Source organism: Pyricularia pennisetigena, chromosome 5 (assembly GCF_004337985.1).
Source record: "Pyricularia pennisetigena strain Br36 chromosome 5, whole genome shotgun sequence".
NCBI classification, from domain to species: domain Eukaryota; kingdom Fungi; phylum Ascomycota; class Sordariomycetes; order Magnaporthales; family Pyriculariaceae; genus Pyricularia; species Pyricularia pennisetigena.
In genome coordinates this window covers 3,501,027-3,518,860 of record NC_043743.1, presented here as the reverse complement: position 1 = coordinate 3,518,860, position 17,834 = coordinate 3,501,027, and the positions used below count along the sequence as shown (strand labels likewise).

At 55.6% G+C, this 17,834-nt stretch overlaps 8 protein-coding genes across 8 annotated transcripts in view; 5 read left to right on the top strand and 3 right to left on the bottom strand.

Annotated features, from left to right (window-relative positions):
- The window catches only part of PpBr36_08933 (uncharacterized protein), a gene marked incomplete at both ends in the record, with an annotated part of 13,772 nt that extends 10,953 nt beyond the window's left edge, over nt 1-2,819 (bottom strand). Inside the window, 2 exons of the mRNA XM_029896058.1 lie at nt 1,054-1,750; nt 1,851-2,819. Of these exons, the coding sequence (XP_029747728.1) occupies nt 1,054-1,750; nt 1,851-2,819 (1,666 nt within the window). The remainder of the gene's footprint in view (nt 1-1,053; nt 1,751-1,850) is intronic.
- Nucleotides 2,820-4,701: 1,882 nt separating this feature from the next.
- PpBr36_08932 (uncharacterized protein) lies at nt 4,702-5,526 on the top strand (the record flags this gene model as incomplete). Its single annotated transcript, XM_029896057.1, has 1 exon — nt 4,702-5,526. The coding sequence occupies one exon, from the start codon at nt 4,702-4,704 to the stop codon at nt 5,524-5,526; it is 825 nt and encodes a 274-aa protein (XP_029747727.1).
- Nucleotides 5,527-6,393: 867 nt separating this feature from the next.
- PpBr36_08931 (uncharacterized protein) lies at nt 6,394-8,238 on the top strand (the record flags this gene model as incomplete). The annotated part of the gene is made up of 1 exon (XM_029896056.1): nt 6,394-8,238. The coding sequence occupies one exon, from the start codon at nt 6,394-6,396 to the stop codon at nt 8,236-8,238; it is 1,845 nt and encodes a 614-aa protein (XP_029747730.1).
- A 286-nt stretch (nt 8,239-8,524) lies between these two features.
- PpBr36_08930 (uncharacterized protein) lies at nt 8,525-9,292 on the bottom strand (the record flags this gene model as incomplete). The annotated part of the gene is made up of 2 exons (XM_029896055.1): nt 8,525-9,084; nt 9,169-9,292. 2 exons carry the CDS (start codon nt 9,290-9,292, stop codon nt 8,525-8,527), a joined length of 684 nt encoding a protein of 227 aa, XP_029747729.1.
- Nucleotides 9,293-9,818: 526 nt separating this feature from the next.
- PpBr36_08929 (uncharacterized protein) lies at nt 9,819-10,532 on the top strand (the record flags this gene model as incomplete). Its single annotated transcript, XM_029896054.1, has 2 exons — nt 9,819-9,860; nt 9,951-10,532. 2 exons carry the CDS (start codon nt 9,819-9,821, stop codon nt 10,530-10,532), a joined length of 624 nt encoding a protein of 207 aa, XP_029747163.1.
- A 570-nt stretch (nt 10,533-11,102) lies between these two features.
- PpBr36_08928 (uncharacterized protein) lies at nt 11,103-13,250 on the top strand (the record flags this gene model as incomplete). Its single annotated transcript, XM_029896053.1, has 2 exons — nt 11,103-11,145; nt 11,296-13,250. 2 exons carry the CDS (start codon nt 11,103-11,105, stop codon nt 13,248-13,250), a joined length of 1,998 nt encoding a protein of 665 aa, XP_029747164.1.
- On the bottom strand, nt 11,247-14,231 carry PpBr36_08927 (uncharacterized protein; the record flags this gene model as incomplete). The annotated part of the gene is made up of 1 exon (XM_029896052.1): nt 11,247-14,231. The coding sequence occupies one exon, from the start codon at nt 14,229-14,231 to the stop codon at nt 11,247-11,249; it is 2,985 nt and encodes a 994-aa protein (XP_029747504.1).
- Nucleotides 14,232-17,351: 3,120 nt separating this feature from the next.
- The window catches only part of PpBr36_08926 (uncharacterized protein), a gene marked incomplete at both ends in the record, with an annotated part of 2,928 nt that continues 2,445 nt past the window's right edge, over nt 17,352-17,834 (top strand). The window contains one exon of the mRNA XM_029896051.1: nt 17,352-17,812. Within this exon, the coding sequence (XP_029747162.1) occupies nt 17,352-17,812 (461 nt within the window). The remainder of the gene's footprint in view (nt 17,813-17,834) is intronic.

The window sequence follows — 17,834 nt, the reverse complement described above, 5'->3', positions numbered from 1 at the left end:
TTTGTGCAGAAAGACTCTAAGCTAGCCTTCTCGGACCTCAAGACGACATGTCAAGCAAAGTGCCGAGAAAAAAAGAAAAAAAAAGTATATTCAAAGGAACAACAAAGTCCTCGTGTTCTGTTTTTCTATCTAAACAGTCCAGAAGGGCTGGCAACAACCCAGGCTGGGCCACAGTACGCACTCGGCGTATTGTCTCTTCGCCATGACGAAGCACATCAAGAAAACCAAACGGATGCAGACTACCGAGTTGATGATCATCGGGGCGGGATATCGTCGATTTCCCATTGCGACTGTAGATGCATTCCATTGTCCTTTCTCGGCTGTGTTTTCTGGGGAGCGTAAAACTAGATCTTGGTGGCGTGGGACTTTGGGGAGATTGGCTCGTGAGGCATTCCATACGAAAACGTACAAAGAGCGAGGCAAATTTTTTGAGACAAAAGAGATTGTCTCATGACTGCCGGCCGTCTTTGTCTTGGGCTGGGCAACAAGTCATCAGTGCGTCACGTGAGGAGCGCCACGATTTGTACGGTTGATCCAGGGGGTAAAATGTAAAGCAGTAGTGACGCACACCAACGTACAATTCACTCGGGTTTGTAATAACGCTTTTCAACTGCAGAATGGCCCCGCCCGCCTAGCGCGTAGAGACAAAAGAAGACGATGCGCGCTGTGAGAGCTGTGGGCCAGTTGTAAACAAATCAAAGAAGGTCGTTTTGTGATTATGCTTACAAGATGCTCTCAAGTGTATAGCAAGTCTGTCCATGGTCGTGTTGTGCGTCGTAGAGGCTTAAAAGTGATTTGGACTGTTCAAACTTGGGTATAAATAATGCCTTGTTAAACCCCGTCTGCAGCCATAATATCGGCTTTCAGGTACATAACTTGGAAACTCCCTTTTTGCCACGCTCCTGCTTTAGCCACATGTTCTGTATATTGACATGGAGTGGGCTGGTGTACTCGTAGGCAAAGTACAATCTACACGTCGAAAAAATAGCCAGAGTTGACCGTCTGTACTTGACCACATTCACCAGTATCGCTGGCTAGGTTCATCTCCCCAACCTCCTGAGATTTGCGTCTTGTTTTTGCACCCTGGGTTGTAATGATCCTCGACGGTTCCAAAAGGAAACATGGCCACGAAGCAGACCTCGCTCAGCGACGCGCAAGTCCCACACCTTTTCCAGGTGCTCCAACCTAGCCTCGACTTCAAGCCTTGCGACAGCTGCTTTGGTTTCGAGAGCGAAGCATCTTTTTGCCGGAGCATCTCCCACACCTCTGTCAGAGTCGAGCAGATGTCTTCAGCCACAGTGTCTACGGCTGTGAATATCAGCTCCTCTTCTTGCGTCCACGTGGACCGTGTCGCCAGGGCCGTGTCGAGATGCTTGGTCCGGCATCTTTCCACAGACGGTCTCGGGTCTGGATCGTTAAAATCAATGTAGGAATACAGCAAAAAGTTGACTTCTTGCCGCATGTCCTCTGCTGTGGTGTCCTCGTTCGATAAGAGTGCCACTCTGTCCGAGTATCGTCCCACCACCAAGTCCACGATACCCTGCCAGTCGATACCGGGGCCAGGTTGGCGCGGGACAGCCATGGTCTCTTGAACCTTGGACTTGATCGCTGCCCTTTCTTCCTTTGTAGCGTTGACCACTCGAGGCATCTCGCTTCTCTGTGTGTCTGGGTTCGTAAGGTTGATGTTGTAAAAGTAAGCCGACACTATACTTGACCAGTCGATGTTCAACCTGCTCTTTGGGAAGCCGTCCTATCAACAAGAAGAAGAAGATATTAGTCTGGGACCCCAAACACAACCAAAAACAGAACAAGTCATCTGACGGCCTCCAAGGCCAAGCATTGAAACTTACATATCTCAACGCAACAGACCGTATCCACTCCAACGTGTGGACTTGCGGGTCCACCCAGCCCGTCTCGTTCTTCATCGCCGTGGCATCGACACTAACCAGATCCAGCCCTCCCCCCTCTTCGAAGTGGCAGTAGATGATCTCGAACCCTACCTCCATGCGCATGATGCCGTCGATGCGGGCGCCACCTTGCCGGGCCCACTCGTCTGCCATCTCGCACAGCTCTGTAGCCCGAGCCTCCTCTCCCATGAAGTCTTTGCCCGGATTTCGTACAAAGTCCTCGGGCGTCTTGCCCCGCAGTATGTAGTCCTGCGAGTCCAGCGTTCCGTACTTGGACTTGCCGGCACCCATGCCGTCGACGTAGAGCAGGTTGAGCGGACGGGCCGCTCGGTACGTCTGCAGGTAGCCGCGCGTCGGCCGGGAGGCATCCGCAGTCGGTTTTCCGTCTCCCGATGATGCGGCCATGGGACGCTGAGCGTCTGGATCGGCCAGGACGGATTTTGCGCCGTGGGCCGAGCGCCGCCACGCCCAGCCGTGCCAGTCCTCCTCCGCCGTCACAGGACCAGGACGAGGGCCAGGGCCAGGGCCAGGGCCAGGACCAGGACCAGGACCAGGACGACGATCTGGATCCCACGGCATGGAAAAATGCTGCGCATGCTCAATCTCAAAGGCGAGCCACTCGTACCCGCTCGGTCTCTCCGAGCTGCTGGCGCCGTGGAAGAAGTAGCTGCCCTCCGGCACGGTGGCGCGGAAGAAGGACATGCCGTTGTGGTCCGTCGAGGAGCCCCATTGGCGGCCGGCAGAGTGCAGCGTGGTGAAGATCCGGTGGGCGTTGTGGCGTGCCGCGTCTTTGTTGGGCAGGATCGGCTGTGGTGACCATGACCCCGAGGATGCGTCTTTGTTGGACGCCCCGAGAGTTGGGCCGGCTAGATATAGGAGTCCGAGGAGGGACCCGACTGACGGTGCATGCATTGCTGTGTATTGCTGTTGTTGCTCATCTGGTGCTTCGCTGCAAGACGATCATCAGATTCGGGTCGATATTTGAGATGAGCTGGATAAAAAGGAAGATTTCGAGGCGACAAGACGCCGTTGTCGTCGTGGTTGACCGTGTACGGAGACATGAGTCGGAAGGTCAGCAGAGCTTAGCTCGAGTCATCCAACTGGCTGCATGTCATGGCCACCATGCATTCTTGGAGGTGACGACCCTGAGCACTTTGATTGGCTAAAGATGCAATTTCATGAAACAAAGCCACAAGATCGGAATCGTGCTAGCCTGTAACAGAATGGTGGAGAGGACGACGACGACTGCCTTATCCTGCCATTCGCATGCGAGTTGGAGTCATTGAATGTTTAGCAAATGAGAGATGGATTAAGGCTGATAAGACCATCGCGCTAGTGCTTGAATATTGTACACTATCTCCTTGGCCAATAATTATATTGTTACCAGCACCCGTCAGGCTTTCCAACTGTCCGTCCGATTTGCGTCAGACTTGGATTGGCTGGATATATATCCAATTGTCAACATTCCAGGCAAGCTTGGCGATTTGTCTCAGACAACACCGGGGCCCAGACCAAGATATGGTTCTCAGTTTCACTCGCGCTCGTCAATAAATAGGTTGTTGCATTCCTGAGTCCCACCACACGTAGAGTTTAGGAGATTGCTCTGGACCGTTTCTGTGACAATATACTGAGAAAAGAACAGGGGATCATGCAGCGTCACGAGCTGCATGTTTGAAAACGTTTGTCGTTTATATCAGAGCATACACCTCCCTCCCTCGTTGACAAGTCAGTCAGATATCACACTTCTGCTTAGAAATGTCGACAAGGCGAGAGCTTGGTTATATGCCTTACGTCAAACTCCGCCCACCACCCGAACAGGTTGTTCTGAACATTTCCTGTCCGGTCCCATAGCTCAGTTGGTTAGAGCGTCGTACTAATATGTTGTTCTTGCAATGGCATATCAAGTAATTGACTGTATGCGAAGGTCGAGAGTTCGACCCTCTCTGGGACCATAGCCTCCAAGGCCTCACTTTTTGGTCATATATCTTTTGTTGGCTGTCGACAGCGCGAGTTTTTGTGTCTGTTTGTGCGCGGGTAGTGGGCGGATAGTGGGGGCGTTTAGGTCAATCAAGTCCCTCGTCTAAGCGAGATATACTACTGTATATGGAATATCCTAACGTAAACGAGTATCAAAACATGGGCTTTTCAGAACCAGGCAGGAGTGGCCAAAATTCATTGTACACTGGCTGGTTCTTGTTAATCAAAACGTGCTTGCAATATTGTCGCGCAAGTCGTGGTGGCAGAATAAACCTCGCGATACCAGTTCTAGAGGGTGACGATATCGGTGGTCGCATCTGCCGTGAAGAAAGTTTGCGTGTACCTGACCTTAGCGTCGCATTCGTCATACTATCCACGTAAGCACGGACCCCCATCCGCGGAAATGAGTTCAGCCCAAGCGAGGCAGGCCAAACCTTGTTAGGCGCCGTGCCGTTGGACGTGCCGTTGGAGAAAGTCCCTCGCTCAGCGCAGTTTGTCGACGTCGCTCGTCTCACGCTCAGAATGTCGACACCCACACCGTCGTCTTTCACCACCAGACGATGCCTCTGCCATAGTCGAGTCGCGAATGTCTACGCGACAGCGACATGCCACTCATTTAGATTACCTGGTCGACTTGTACATTCACGGCCTTAACTTGGCGTATTGATCGCCTTCCATTCATTCATTCATTTTCATTCACTCATTAATTCTTTACACCCCTCGGTCTTATCAGCCCGAGGTTGATCGCCGCAACGCGCGCGCTACTAATTCACATTGTTTATTGAGCCACACGTTGCGAATCCATGCAGCCACCATCATGCGCCGTCCCGCACTCTTTGCTCCACGATCTTTGATCACCACGATCTGCACCGCCAGCGCCGCACTCTTCTCGACGACCGTAACGGCCTTGACAGAAGGCACCGTTTGGGCCACGCCACACTCGCAGTACTCGTCGTCGGTCGGCGTTCTCGGCTGCAAAATCGATACTAACCGGGTCGCCTACTGGCCGGGATCCGTTGACTGCGACAAGATCTGCATCTCTCTCAGCCACGAGGGCAGAACAGTTCACCTGCTCCGGGTCGACACATCCGAGGGCGCCTATGATGTTTCTTACGATGCCTGGAACTATCTGATCACGGGCGAGGGTGCGCGCCAGAAGCCCACGGCCGGCGGCGCCGTCGCCATGGAGTATCGCGAAGCCCCCGCCGATGCCTGCAAGAGCCTCATCCGCACCCCTGACAGCAAGCTGCCGCTCAGCGCGTCCAACAGCATGAACTTCCTCGCCAGCTGTCTCGAGCAGCCGAACAGCTGGATTGCCAAGAATTACGTGCTATACAACGTCCTCGATCCCATCTGCTCTTGGGGCAACGACGAGACGTGCACGCTCAACTGGCCTGGCGAAAACCAGGCCAAGTGCAAATCTGGGCTGGGCACGCCGTCCATTCTGAACAGCCTGCCGGTTTACAACATTGAGTACCCTACAGGCAAGACGGTGCTGGCTTCTAATGGGTCGATCGTCGAGAACCCTCCGGACTCGCATGCGGCAAGCATCAACCAAAGTCCCGGGAGATCAGCCATTGTGTTTGCTCTTTTCGCTACCGCCTCGACTTTGCTATTTCCTACACTTTTAGATTTCTTATAGCCCCGAGGGACTTGATCCTTAAAAAAAGGCGCAACCTATTTTTTACTACTTCATTTCGCTGACCAACATTTGGTATATTCTTATTTTGCCTGTCGCGGGGGCGAGGGCTCAAACGTTTGGATACCCTGATACCCCATGTATGCATTGTATGTACCTTGTGTATGTGTATATATGTATATATATATTTGTGATGATGATCACATATTTCTTTTGGAAAATCATAAAGGTGCCATTCTATTTTTACAAACCATGTGTCGCGCGGAACCTTGACGCCGATTCAACGGTCGGATCGGACATGCGCTTAAGCCGGCAGGTGAGCGACATGCGTTAGTTGGCCACGGAGTACTACTCTGTACAGTACTTATCGCCGCAGATCATCAAAACGCCATCCGCCGCCTTTTTTCCGGCTCAGCCCTAGTACAAGCAAACAGATGCGAATCATGACCAAATCCGCCCTGGCATCAACTTGCCGCATGGCGCCCCGCTTCCACTTGAGCTGCTGCTGCTGCTGCTGCTGCTGCTGCTGCTGCTGCTGCCCACTATCACACTGCCAATCCCCACGAGCTTACGAATAGAGGGGCATGGCATCATCAGCCAAGACTTGATTCCTGCTTTTTGGATCACTAGAGAATCCGAGTCGCAATTGGGAATTATCCATCTCGTCTTAGCAATTTGGTTTCATCTGTACTGCTGAAGTGAGTTGTGTTTGTGATTCGTTAAGGTTTCGACAAAATTACCAGCTGCCCGAATTTCGTCTGGTCATTCATCCGGTACCGAAAGAAAACCATCTTGTTCTCATTCGTACAGTGCCCCAACCCCAGCAATACGCACATAGAAATCTCCAGTCGACACCCCTGCGCCTTGACCATGTCTGAGCTGGTCTCCCTGCTGTCAGACCTCAACCCGTTCTCATCCAAGTCCCGCGCCGAGCGCGAGGTTGACGATGAGGACAAGGGCGAGGAGATTGACGACCACACGGTCGCCGGCGGCGGCCACGGCGGCCGGTCGTCCGAGATCACAAAGACGCAGCTGCGCATCAGCCACGCGCTGCGCTGTCTCATCGCCGCCAAGGGCATCCTCCCCGAGGCCGAGGCGGGCCTGGCGAACCAGACCATGACTCCCGGCCTGCGCCAGCTCCTGGACAGGCCGCACATCCACGTGCCGCCGGAGCTGACGGACCGCTCGCACCCCTTGCCAGAGTACTTTGTCAGCTCCAGCCACAACACGTACCTGGTCGCGCACCAGCTGTACGGGACCTCGTGCGCCACTGCCTACCGGACGGCGCTGCGGACGGGCTCGCGCTGCGTGGAGATCGACGCCTGGGACAACGGCGACGACCGCAGCGAGCCAAAGGTCACGCACGGCTACACGCTCGTGTCCAACATCCCCTTCCGCCTCGTGTGCGAGACCATCAGGGACGTGGTGGACGAGGAGGCCGCGCAGGCCCAGAAGCTCCCCGCGGGCGCCGACGCCGCCGAGCGGGACGACGAGAGCTACCGGCCCGCGCCCATCCTGCTCTCGCTCGAGAACCACTGCGACGCGGCGGGCCAGCTGCGGCTCGTCGAAATCATGCGCGAGGTGTTTGGCTACCGGCTGCTCGACAAGCCGGTCCGGGACAAGGGCCACGCGGAGCAGCAAGGCAGTGGAGACCACGTCAGGCTGGACGAGCTCGGGTCCAAGATTGCCGTCATTGTGGAGTACCACCTGTCGGAGGAGGCGGAGCTGTCGGACTCGGACGACGACGACGACGACCCCTCCCCGTGCGACGAGGCCGAGCGCAAGGACCGCGAGCAGTACAAGGCCGAAGCCAAGGCGACGCGCGACACCATCATCATCCCCGAGCTCGCGGAGCTGGGCGTCTACGCGCAGAGCGTCAAGCCGGCCAACGACGCCTGGTTCGAGGACCCGGAGCAGGCGCGCGACCAGACGCAGCCCCTCGCGCTCCCGCACCACCACCTCATCAACATCTCGGAATCCGGGCTCTCGCGCCACCTCCCCGACGCGGCCGGCAAGATCGCGGCGCACAACGCCCGGCACCTGATGCGCGTCTACCCCAAGGGCACGCGCATCTCGTCGCGCAACATGAAGGTGATACCGTTCTGGGCGGTGGGCGCGCAGATCTGCGCCATGAACTGGCAGACCTTTGGCGCCAACATGCAGATGAACGAGGCCCTGTTCGCCGGCACCGACGGCTACGTGCTCAAGCCCGCGGCGCTGCGGAGCGGGAGTGGTGGTGGTGGTGGTGGCGGCGGCATCACGAAGCCGCGCTGCCGCCGCCGCCGCCTGAGGCTGCACGTCGCGGGCGCCTCGGACATCCCGCTGCCCGCCGGCCGGGAGCCCGACGAGATCAAGCCGTACCTGACGTGCACGCTGGCGTACGGCGGCGCCACGGGCATCCGGGAGGTCAAGCGCAAGACGGCGCCCTACAAGCAGCACAAGATCGGCTTCCTGCACCGCGGCGAGAACCCGCCGCCCACGGACCCCGTGTGGGACGAGGAGCTGGTGTGGGACGAGTTTGACGACGACGAGCTGGTGTTTTTGCGCCTCTACATCAAGAGCGACGATTCCTTTGCCCGGAACCCCATCCTCGCTGTCGCGCCCATCCGGTTGCTGTATGCCGTCGACGGGTGGACCTTTATCAGGATGCTGGACCTCAAGGGCCGTGAGACACGGTGTGCCTTGTTGGTCAAGTTTGAGATTGAGGATTTGTAATGACTAGGTAGCTTTTTTAAAGATAAAACTAATGATTTTTTTCTTTATTTTTATTTTTGCATTTTTTGTTGGTGTTGGGGCTAAAGTTAGATCTGGTCCTTCTTGTGCATTGTTGTACCACATTGAAAGTCATAGACAGAAACAAGCATCACGATAGCCACCAGTCAATTTGCATTGATAGTCATGCATATATTAACAAACCGGTGAATACTACATGGCCCTCCTTGCAGCGACCAAAACAGGTGACTTCCTGCACCTCTCCACGGCTTCCTCTCCCCAAAACCCCTCAAGACTTGTCATACCTGTTGCCAACCGTCTTCCAGTTGATGACGTTCCAGATGGCCGAGAAGTACTCGGCCTTGCGGTTCTGGTACTGCAGGTAGTAGGCGTGCTCCCAAGCATCAATACCCAGCAGCGGGGCCAGGTTGCCCGAGACGGGGTCCTGGTTCGCCCTGGTGACGATGGACAAGGCGCCGGTGGTCTTGTCCTTGGCCAGCCACGCCCAGCCGCTGCCCTGGATGCCGGCGAGCGTCGTGTTCATCTGCTTGGTGAAGGTCTCGAACGAGCCAAAGGTGGCGTCGATGCCGGCCCTGAGCTTGCCGTCGGGCTCGCCGCCGCCCTCGCGGGAGGCCGGGGCCAGGTTCTCCCAGAAGAGCGAGTGGTTCACGTGGCCGCCGCCGTGGAAGTTGAGCAGAGGGGCGACGGCGGCAGCGGCCTGAGCGGTCGGGGCCTCGGCGATTGCCTGCACCGCGCTGTTGTAGCCCTGCACGTACGTGTTGTGGTGCTTGGAGTGGTGGAGCTCCATGATCTCGGCTGAGATGTAGGGCTCGAGGGCGTTGTAGTCGTCTGTTTTTTGGAGGAGAGAATTTGTTAGCCAATTGTAGGGCAATTACTGTTGCCATGTGTGATAAGTGTCACAGGATATCGTACACTTCAGGTCAGGGAGCGTGGCCTTGCCGCGGACAAAGCTGGTGCTGGCCATTGCAGCAGGCTTGAAAGCGCGCGAGCGAAGAGCTCCACGGAGAGCGGGAGAGGTACGGATGAGAGAGGCCATTGTTGATGATAATGAATTTCTTCTGATGATGATGTTGTGAAATCGAATCAATTGAGAGTGACTACCAACGAAGACGCAGTTCTGTCAAGGGCAGTGCTCCTTTGATTTATTACAATATTCAGATATTGGAGGTCTCGGTCCAGTGGAAGTCTTTGGAAGTGGATAGCTTCGGCGATGACATCAAGTTTACGCCCGCGCACTCGGAGCTCGGAGCTGCGATTGTCATTGGTCAGCAACGGGACCCGCTAGCCGTTGGTGTGTACCATGACAGTACCGTAGTAAAGCTGCAATGCTGTGGCTAAAAGGTAATGTATGGCAGAGTTGCAGTGGCTTGTGCTAGAGTTCCCAGGGGGCTGGAAAAGGGTACGTACCTGCAGGGGTCGAGTTCCCCCCACCAGTTTTGGATAGTGCTACTTGCATCACTCCATCCCACCAAACAAAGACAAAAGGACTTTGTCGCGCTCATCACATGCACAGACGCGTCCCTCCATCCGAGGACGCCGACACTTGATGTCAATCCCTCACAATGTCTTATTACGACATTGATGCGATCCTTACCGATGCAGAGGTACACATGCAAATGCTCAAAGGCTCAGATTAAGGGCTCTTTTTGTCTGTCCGCAACACTCACTTACACCACTACCGCCTCTCATCACAGAAAGTCCCTTGCGAATTCCAACTCGACGTCCCGGAGCTCGGCTACCTGGACAACAGCCCTTCGCACGCCCTCAAGGCCGGCACCAAAGTAAACCTGCCGCTCTGGCTGGCCGAGATGCTGGCGCTAGCCAACACGACTCACCCGACCAGCTCCGACCCGGACGACGCCCGGTCCTTCGTGTCGCTGAACCTGCCCACGCCGCTCGCCGACGACGTCATCCAGGCCCTCAAGGCAGATCCGCGCTCCGTGCCGCTGCGCGACCGCAGCCCGCACTTCTTCTCCCTCAGCACGCGCGTCCTCGACCTGTTTGAGGAGCGGGACCTGGCCGCCGTCCTGCGCAAGAGCTTCGTCGTCAGGGCGGGCGACGTCGGCCTGCATGCGAGGAAGGTCGGCGGCGCTGGCGGTGGGAGCAATGCCGGGGGCAGGGGCAAGGATGATGACAAGGGGAGTAATATCGGGCTCGGGGGGCAGAGCGAGGAGTTTCTGAGGGGGTTGGACGAGTGGGAGAGGAATTTGTTCAGGAGGACGCATGAGGGCATCAAGGCTGGGAGCGAGTGGATGGAAAACGTCAAGAAGAACTGAGGTGATGGCCCTGTCGTTGCTCTTTTGCTTGACTGACCTTCAAGCAGTGGCATGACCGAAACGGTTGGGACCTTGGGCGCGCGCAATCACAGCAGCCGAGCCAAGCCCAAAGACCACTTGGTAGTCTGCAGTGGATTCCCTGCTCGACCTCTGGCCGCGGGTGGTATCGCGCGGCCACTCAGCGTGGAGCCTCGCGGATATTTTGCCCAGAGGAGGACTACTGACGTCTTCGTAAGGAGACAAGCGTCAGGCTCCGACCATGCTACGCTGACAGAGCATGGGCCGAGGTACCTGCGCATGTTATTTTCTTGTACTACAAGGAACTGAATCCAGCTTAAAGCAAAATGTCTGGAGTAGACGTCTTCTTTGGAAAGGAATATGGCGGGCAATCAAGCACAATCAGCTTACTGCTATTTGCTGGCCTGACCGTTTGCTCTCCATTTGATAAGCGATGAGACTATGGTATAAAGATAGATAAATTATTAATAATCACAAGAGAAAAGAAGACAGGTCACGTTTTCAGTGATTTTTCTTAACAATAGGTATTACAGGTTGTATATGTTGCAGGGAATGCAAGTTCACAAGGCCGAAGATACTAATAAAACAAACAGTGGTATGTTTTTTGAACAAGAACAAAAGAGCTGACTAGTGAAAATGCTAACAAATAGAGAAGAAGAAAAAGAAAAAAAAAAGAAAAAAGACGTCAAGCAATCATCATTTCTTTGGCTGCCCCTGCTTCAAAATTTCTACCGCCTCGGTCCAGCAACGGCTGGTAGCAATATCGACGGCCGTACGGCCAGTGTCGTCTTTGAGCTCGAGGTCGACGACGGCGCCGCCGGGCGTCTTGCGGACATGGTCGACCAGCAGCCTCAACACGGACAGCTCGCCACTCTCGACGGCCTGCATGACGCCGTTCCAGCCGCGGTACATGCGGTTGACGTCGGCGCCCTTGTCGAGCAGCAGGTTGAGGACGTCCATGTCGCCGTCGCCCTTGTAGCTCCGCACGGCCTTGACCAGCGGCAGGTGCTCGCCGGGCGAGTTGACGTCGGCGCCGGCGTCCTCGACCAGGAACCGCACCATCTTCTTGTTGCCCTCGCGGATGGCCGAGGTGAGCGGGGAGAAGACGCCGCTCCGCCGGTCCTCGATGCTCACGCCCGCGGCGAGCAGCAGCTTGACGCTCTCGAGCTGGTCCGCCACCACGGCCATCTCCAGCACGCCCCGGAAGGCGCCCGGGTCGCTCAGCACCGCCAGCAGCTTCTGCAGGATGTGCGGGTGGCCCACGGCCATGTGCACCGGCCACCCCTCCCCGCGCACGCTGGGGTCCGCCCCGCCCCGCAGCAGCGCGTCCACCATGTCGGGCTTGTTCTCCCGGATGGCCGTCGTCAGCGCCGTGCGGCCCTCGGCGCTGCGGTCGTTGGGGTCCGCCCGCTTCTCGGCCAGCAGCCACGCCAGCGCGTCCGTGTTGCCGACCGCCACGGCCGTCTCGCAGATCCCGGGCGGCGACGAGAGGTCCCCGCCCGCCTCGACCAGCCGCGGCAGGTAGTACTCGGTGCGGAAGTGCGTCACGCACTTGAAGCAGGGGTACTCGGCCGAGGCGAGGTTGGGGTCGGCGCCCGCGGCCAGCATCATGTCGAAGAGGTCCCTGCGGTCGTCGCGGATCGACGTGCACAGCGGCGTCCACACGCCGTCCTTGCGGGCGTTGACGTCGACGCCGGCCGCGAGCAGGATCCGGACCGCCTCGGCGTTGTTGATGGACGTCGCGAGCTCCAGCACGCCGGGCGTCTTTTTGGGGTCCGCGCCGCGCGCCAGCAGCAACTCGAGGCAGGACGGCTGGGACGTCGACGGCCACAGCATGTGCTTCGGCCCCGGGAGGTTTGGGTTGGCGCCGTGGTCCAGCAGGGCCGTCACGACGTCGACGCGGCCGCCGTTGGTGATGGCCTCGAACAGCGCCGACTTGCCCTCGCGGCTCTTGGCGTTGGCGTCGGCCCCGTACTCGAGCAGCAGCTCCACCAGCCGCAGGGACGCGTCGCGGCCGCCGACCGCCGAGATGAGCGGCGTGCTGCCCCGCGCGAACTGCACGTTGACGTCGGCCCCGTAGGTGAGCAGCAGCTGGGCCAGCTCGGGTCGCTGCTCGGCGATGGCTATGCCCAGCGGCAGCTCCGGGCCCGGGACGTCGGTGCCGGAGAGGTTCGGGTCGGCGCCGTATTTGAGCAGCAGCTGCGTCCCCTCGAGGAAGCCGACCTCGACGGCATAGAGGAGCGGCGTGACGCCGTCCGAGTCTGCAGAGTTGGGGTCCGCCCCGAAGCAGAGGAGGAGCCGGACGGTCTCGAGGTCGCGGTTGAGTATCGCCTCCCTGAGGATGTGCACGTCTTCCGGGTGGGTGTCTGGGGCAACGCCGCGGTCGAGGAGCTGCTCGACGACCTTGTGCTTTTGCGTCTGGACGGCCCCTGCGAGAGCACTCCGCAGGTTGGGGTTGTCGGCCGCGGCGGCGTTTCTCGGTTGCCAGCGGGGCATCTGCTGAGGGTCCGCGTGGATCCGAACGGCCTTGATGGGGCCGCTCAGGTCCAGGCTTTCCAGATCGTCAAGCAACGTATCCGCATCCGTCAGGCCCGGAGAAACATTGTCGTCTTGCACCAGAGACCTGGGACGGTGAGGGCTGTTTTCGAGGCGGAGATTTGCACCGGCGCCCAAGCGGCCCGAGCCGACACTCTTTTCTGAAGGTGCGTTGTTATTCTTGGGCAATTTTGTGAGACGCCCAGAAACGTTGTAGACCTTTCCTGTAACCGTGGGAACCTCTGGCCTTTTGGTGGGCTCTCGCCTCCGGTTGCCCGTCACCACCGAATCGCGATCGTCGGCTGTGGTCAGGCTGCGGTTGTCGTTCAGGCTTCTGCTGTCAGACCTGTGACTTAGACTGTTGTATGGATTCCTGTTGGAGCTGAGACGGCGGAGGTGGCCAGGGCTGGGCTGGTCCTCATGGTGGTCCCTCGTGACGTCGGTCTGCGAGCGCGTGGCCGACGAAGCCCTCTCTGGTATGCCGATTGGCATTGCTGATATCTGGGGGGAAAGAGAAGGAATCCTGGGTAGGTCCAGCTGCGGTGCGGCCCCGCCGTCCTTTTGGTTGATCTCTTCAAATGATGGCGACTTTTTGAGGTTGGTGGTGGATCGGCCCCGAGCCATGCGGTCCAGAGCAGCAGCCAGGCCTACGTAGCCCGAGCCGGCCGCGTCGTCTGGGGAGGCGCTGCCCAGCGACCACTGGAACACAAGAGCGCTCATCCTCAGGGCGTCCCGCGACTTGCCGAGCGAGTCCCTCATCCGCGCGATGGACTTGTCGGCAAACATCATCCGCCAGCCCTTGCGGAGCTTGCCGCCCACGCCGCCGTTCTCGTAACCCAGGAACTCGCGCATCATCTGATCCAGGATGACAAAGTCGGCGTTTGTCTGTTGGAACTTTGCGTGGAGCTCCTTGACCATGTCTTCGGGGAAGTGCTGCCCGGAGCGGAAGCACTCGGTCAACCCGGCCTCGATGGCCCAGAGGATCCTACAGATGTCGAGAAAGTCCTGCGCCAGGTGCTTGAAGCCAAAGGGTGGGTGCTTGACGGCGCCGAGAAAGTCGAGCATCCTCACCGAAATGGTGTTGCCTTGCAGCGTTGCTCTTGTGCAAAGCTCGAGCAGAGCATGCCTGCTCGGGTCTTCCATCATGCTGACGTCTTTTGGAAGGGTTTGTTCGGGAATTATCCCGTGAATATTGACAGTCCGTGACTTGAGAATGTATAAAATATTCGTTATTATTCACCAGCCAATGTTTTGAAAATAAAAAAGCAAGTTACCCAGCCCATATCGAAAGCGGATAACAGGCGGCTTATACACATGAATACCTAAGACATCAGGAGGCAAGGGGTGCCTCCACCTAGTCAGGCCGTACTACACCAAAGCCATATAGAGGCATCCCTTAGGGCCATGGCTCTTTCTTCAGCTCCCCACAAACTCCGAAAGAGTGGCTGAAAATCTCATTTCACCCAATGGGGTAGTGAAGGCAGCACGAGGCCAATGGTTCAGGATCAAAGATCAGGCCATTTCCGCGTCGAAGAAACGCATCCATCACAAGGTTACGGAACTTTTATTCTTCTGGGTGTGGGCTGCCGCCAAAAAGGGGGTAGCGTTGGCTTCCAGACTCGTGGCTGTAGAGAACTAGAGAAGTTGACGACAGAGCTAGTAGGCGAGAGTCTAGGGCTTAGTTGATACCCTTTTTTTTCCCGACACGATGGGGCTCGGTAGTTGATTTTTTTTTGTATGCGATTCGTGACGTAGACATGGTTATTTGGAACCTTGGCATACTTTTGCTGCCGAGAACAAGATCTGCAAAGACGATACGGATATTGGAAAAGCTGAGCTGTTGATCGAGATCGAGGCATAGCCTATCCTTGTACTACCTGCTTTCGACGCCATGCTCCGATTTTCCGACCTTTCGGGGACCCGATTTTCGGGATCCAACCTTCGGGGATCTGGTGAGGGTTCGTTTCTGATGCACCTCCGTGATTCCATGGTTCAAGACAGATGTCAAGATGCCAGGATTATGCCTCCTTGGCACTTTTGACAGGCGTTCGTGTCAGAGAGAGGCGGCAAAGATGGTGCGTGACGAGACAGAGACAAGGCAGCAAAAAACAGATTCTAGGCTCCCCCCCCAAAAAAAAACACACACACAGAAAACCAAGACAAGACAGTAAAATCTTGCAAAGCTAAGGTCACAAGTCCAGGACGCTATAAAGGGGGCCAGTTGCGCAACGATATGGTCCAGGCGTTCGAGTCCTCAGCCCTTCCCTTAGCGCTCGGCCCAGGACTCAACCGCTCCCATCGGGAGTATATGAGACAGGGGATTCACCTCACCTAATAGGCGGATTATGTTTAGCACAAGACATTGACTCGGGTTTAGTAGCATTCTAAACAGACTAGTTTCAGTCAGTCTAGATCCCAACCCAACAGTGATTTTTTTTTTTTTTTTCTTATTTTAGTCGCGTGTGACCAGTGGCGATGCAGAAGATGATTCCGGTTAGCAAGTTTTTCTTCCACAATAATCGATCGATTGTGTGACCGTTTGTTGTGTTGATCGGTAGCCTAGAAGATTTTCCCATCTCAGCAGAATAAGCAGGACCAAAGATATCGGTAGTTTGATGAGGTGGAATGGCATTTTTGCCGAGTTGATTAGACCACCGAAACCACCGAGACCAGCTCAGCTGCCTAGGTAAGGAGGTAGGAAGGAAGGGATGGAGTTTGATCAACCTGGGCAAAAGTTCTCTCAAAGTTCAAATAAACTGTGATGTGCGATATTTCTTGCCTTTGCTTGTCTACATTAGGTAATTAATTACCTGACTTGCATGACTTGAGATCTTGTCGAGGTCGGCATTTGAATTAGGTTCAGGCAAGGGGGCCGACGGTTGATTTGCTCATTAACAAAGAAAACAATAATTAATTAATACTGTCGAATTCAGATTGGTCCACCCAACTTTCTCTGGCAAACCTCGGCGGACAACGGCATGGCGTAGCCGTCTGATGGTTACTGTCTGCGGTTGTCAGGGTCCCGGGTGGGGCTTTTGGAATAAGCATCGCCACAAAATTTCCGTTGTATGATTTGAGACGAAGGCTATAAGAAACCGTGCTGGTTGGGTTTTGTAGTGGATTTCCCATTTCGAAAGGGGGAATTCGCAATTGATCATTGTTTGTTGAATTCCATGTCTTTGGTACCGAACTTGGCTTTTGTATGCATGTTGACTATTTTTTTTTTTTTTTTTTTTTTTTTTTTTAACGGTCAACCAGGCTTGCCACGTTTTCTAGGTATCTACGCACCGTTGGTTTTCAGCCATGGGCAATTAGCGTCAGACTAATTGCCGTTTATCACTTTTCGTCGACGATAGCCCTCCATCTGATTGAACGTGCGCCCCACTGGAAGCTTGCTTGACAACGGAAACCCACAGACTGTGCGCGAACCAAAGAGCTTTGTAATTAGATTTTGACGGATCGAAAGAAAGTGAGTACAAAGAGATTTTTTAGAGTAGATAGCAAGTATGCCCCAACTGACTTTCGAGTTTATAGGGTTTATAGTTGAATTATAGAATGAATATCAAAAACGACAAACAAAACAGGAGATCTTATATCCACATGCCTCATTTGATGTTTTCTTCGCGTAAAATTGATTCCCGGGCACGGAAGCATCATCACATCACAATATGACGGTGAAAAAAAAAAAGCCAGGCTGCCTGCCCCTTCCAGCTTGGCAAGGAAGGGTTGGGTGGGTTGCCTCAGCCTTTGGATACGAAACATGCCCTGGTCCTTGCTTTGCTAAGGCCCGGTATGTACCCAATCGGAGCCTCTCTGTAGCTTCAGGACGGAGATCTCTTGCCGGGATTTTCGCATGACTCGAGCCAGCAATTCCATCATCTGAGCTTCTGTCATTGTTATAGTTTGCCATTGTTAGCATCTTTTTCTGGGGATTGTGGGACCAGGGATCTTCACTCGCATGAACAAAAGTGAAGGGGGGGGGCCGATGCATTTTTCTCTTAGCTGACCTCCATGTCGGAAACAAAAATGTCCCGACCATCAATCACTTCTTCTCAACTACAGTAAAACAAACAGTTTCTTGTAATTTACTCGATATTCAACACCGACAAAACGAAAGAATTCGTCCTTGGGAATTGAATGCCTTACCGGCCGGCTACTGTCTGTTAGGTACCAGGGCACCAATTGAGACGGGCACCTGGTCTGGAAATATTCAATGCACTGAACCGCCTCTCACCCGTCGACGCACCCTCAGACGCACGCCCCCCCATGGCGGGAGACTCAAGGTTATACAGCGACCTACCCGTGCGCATGGCGTGTCGCACATCTGCACCGCTGACCTTGAGACGTTCCCTGCTAGTGTGCGGCCTTCTTCTTGGTGCACCGGCGTTGCTGCCAACTGTCGCCGCTGCCTATGTCGAGTCGGTGCCGTGTCTCGGCCAGGAGGCTTTTTCCATCGGCGGCGGAATCAGGTTGGAACGGATTGGGTTGGACGTTCGCTTGCTCAGTCCCGGACAGCTTATATTCGACGAGAAAACCCCGGTGAACTCGACGACGCTGGAGCTCAGGATCGATCTCAACTTCCCAAACTTCACCTCCTGTGCCGATCTTCCCGCCCGGGAATGGAATGCCTTGGTTCACCTGCAACGGCCCGGCACCTCAAAAACGAGCATTCTTCGCCAAGCCAATTTCACCTGCCAACCAAGTTGGTATCCCCAATTTTACCCCGGGTAGGCTTTTTCTTTTTTTTTT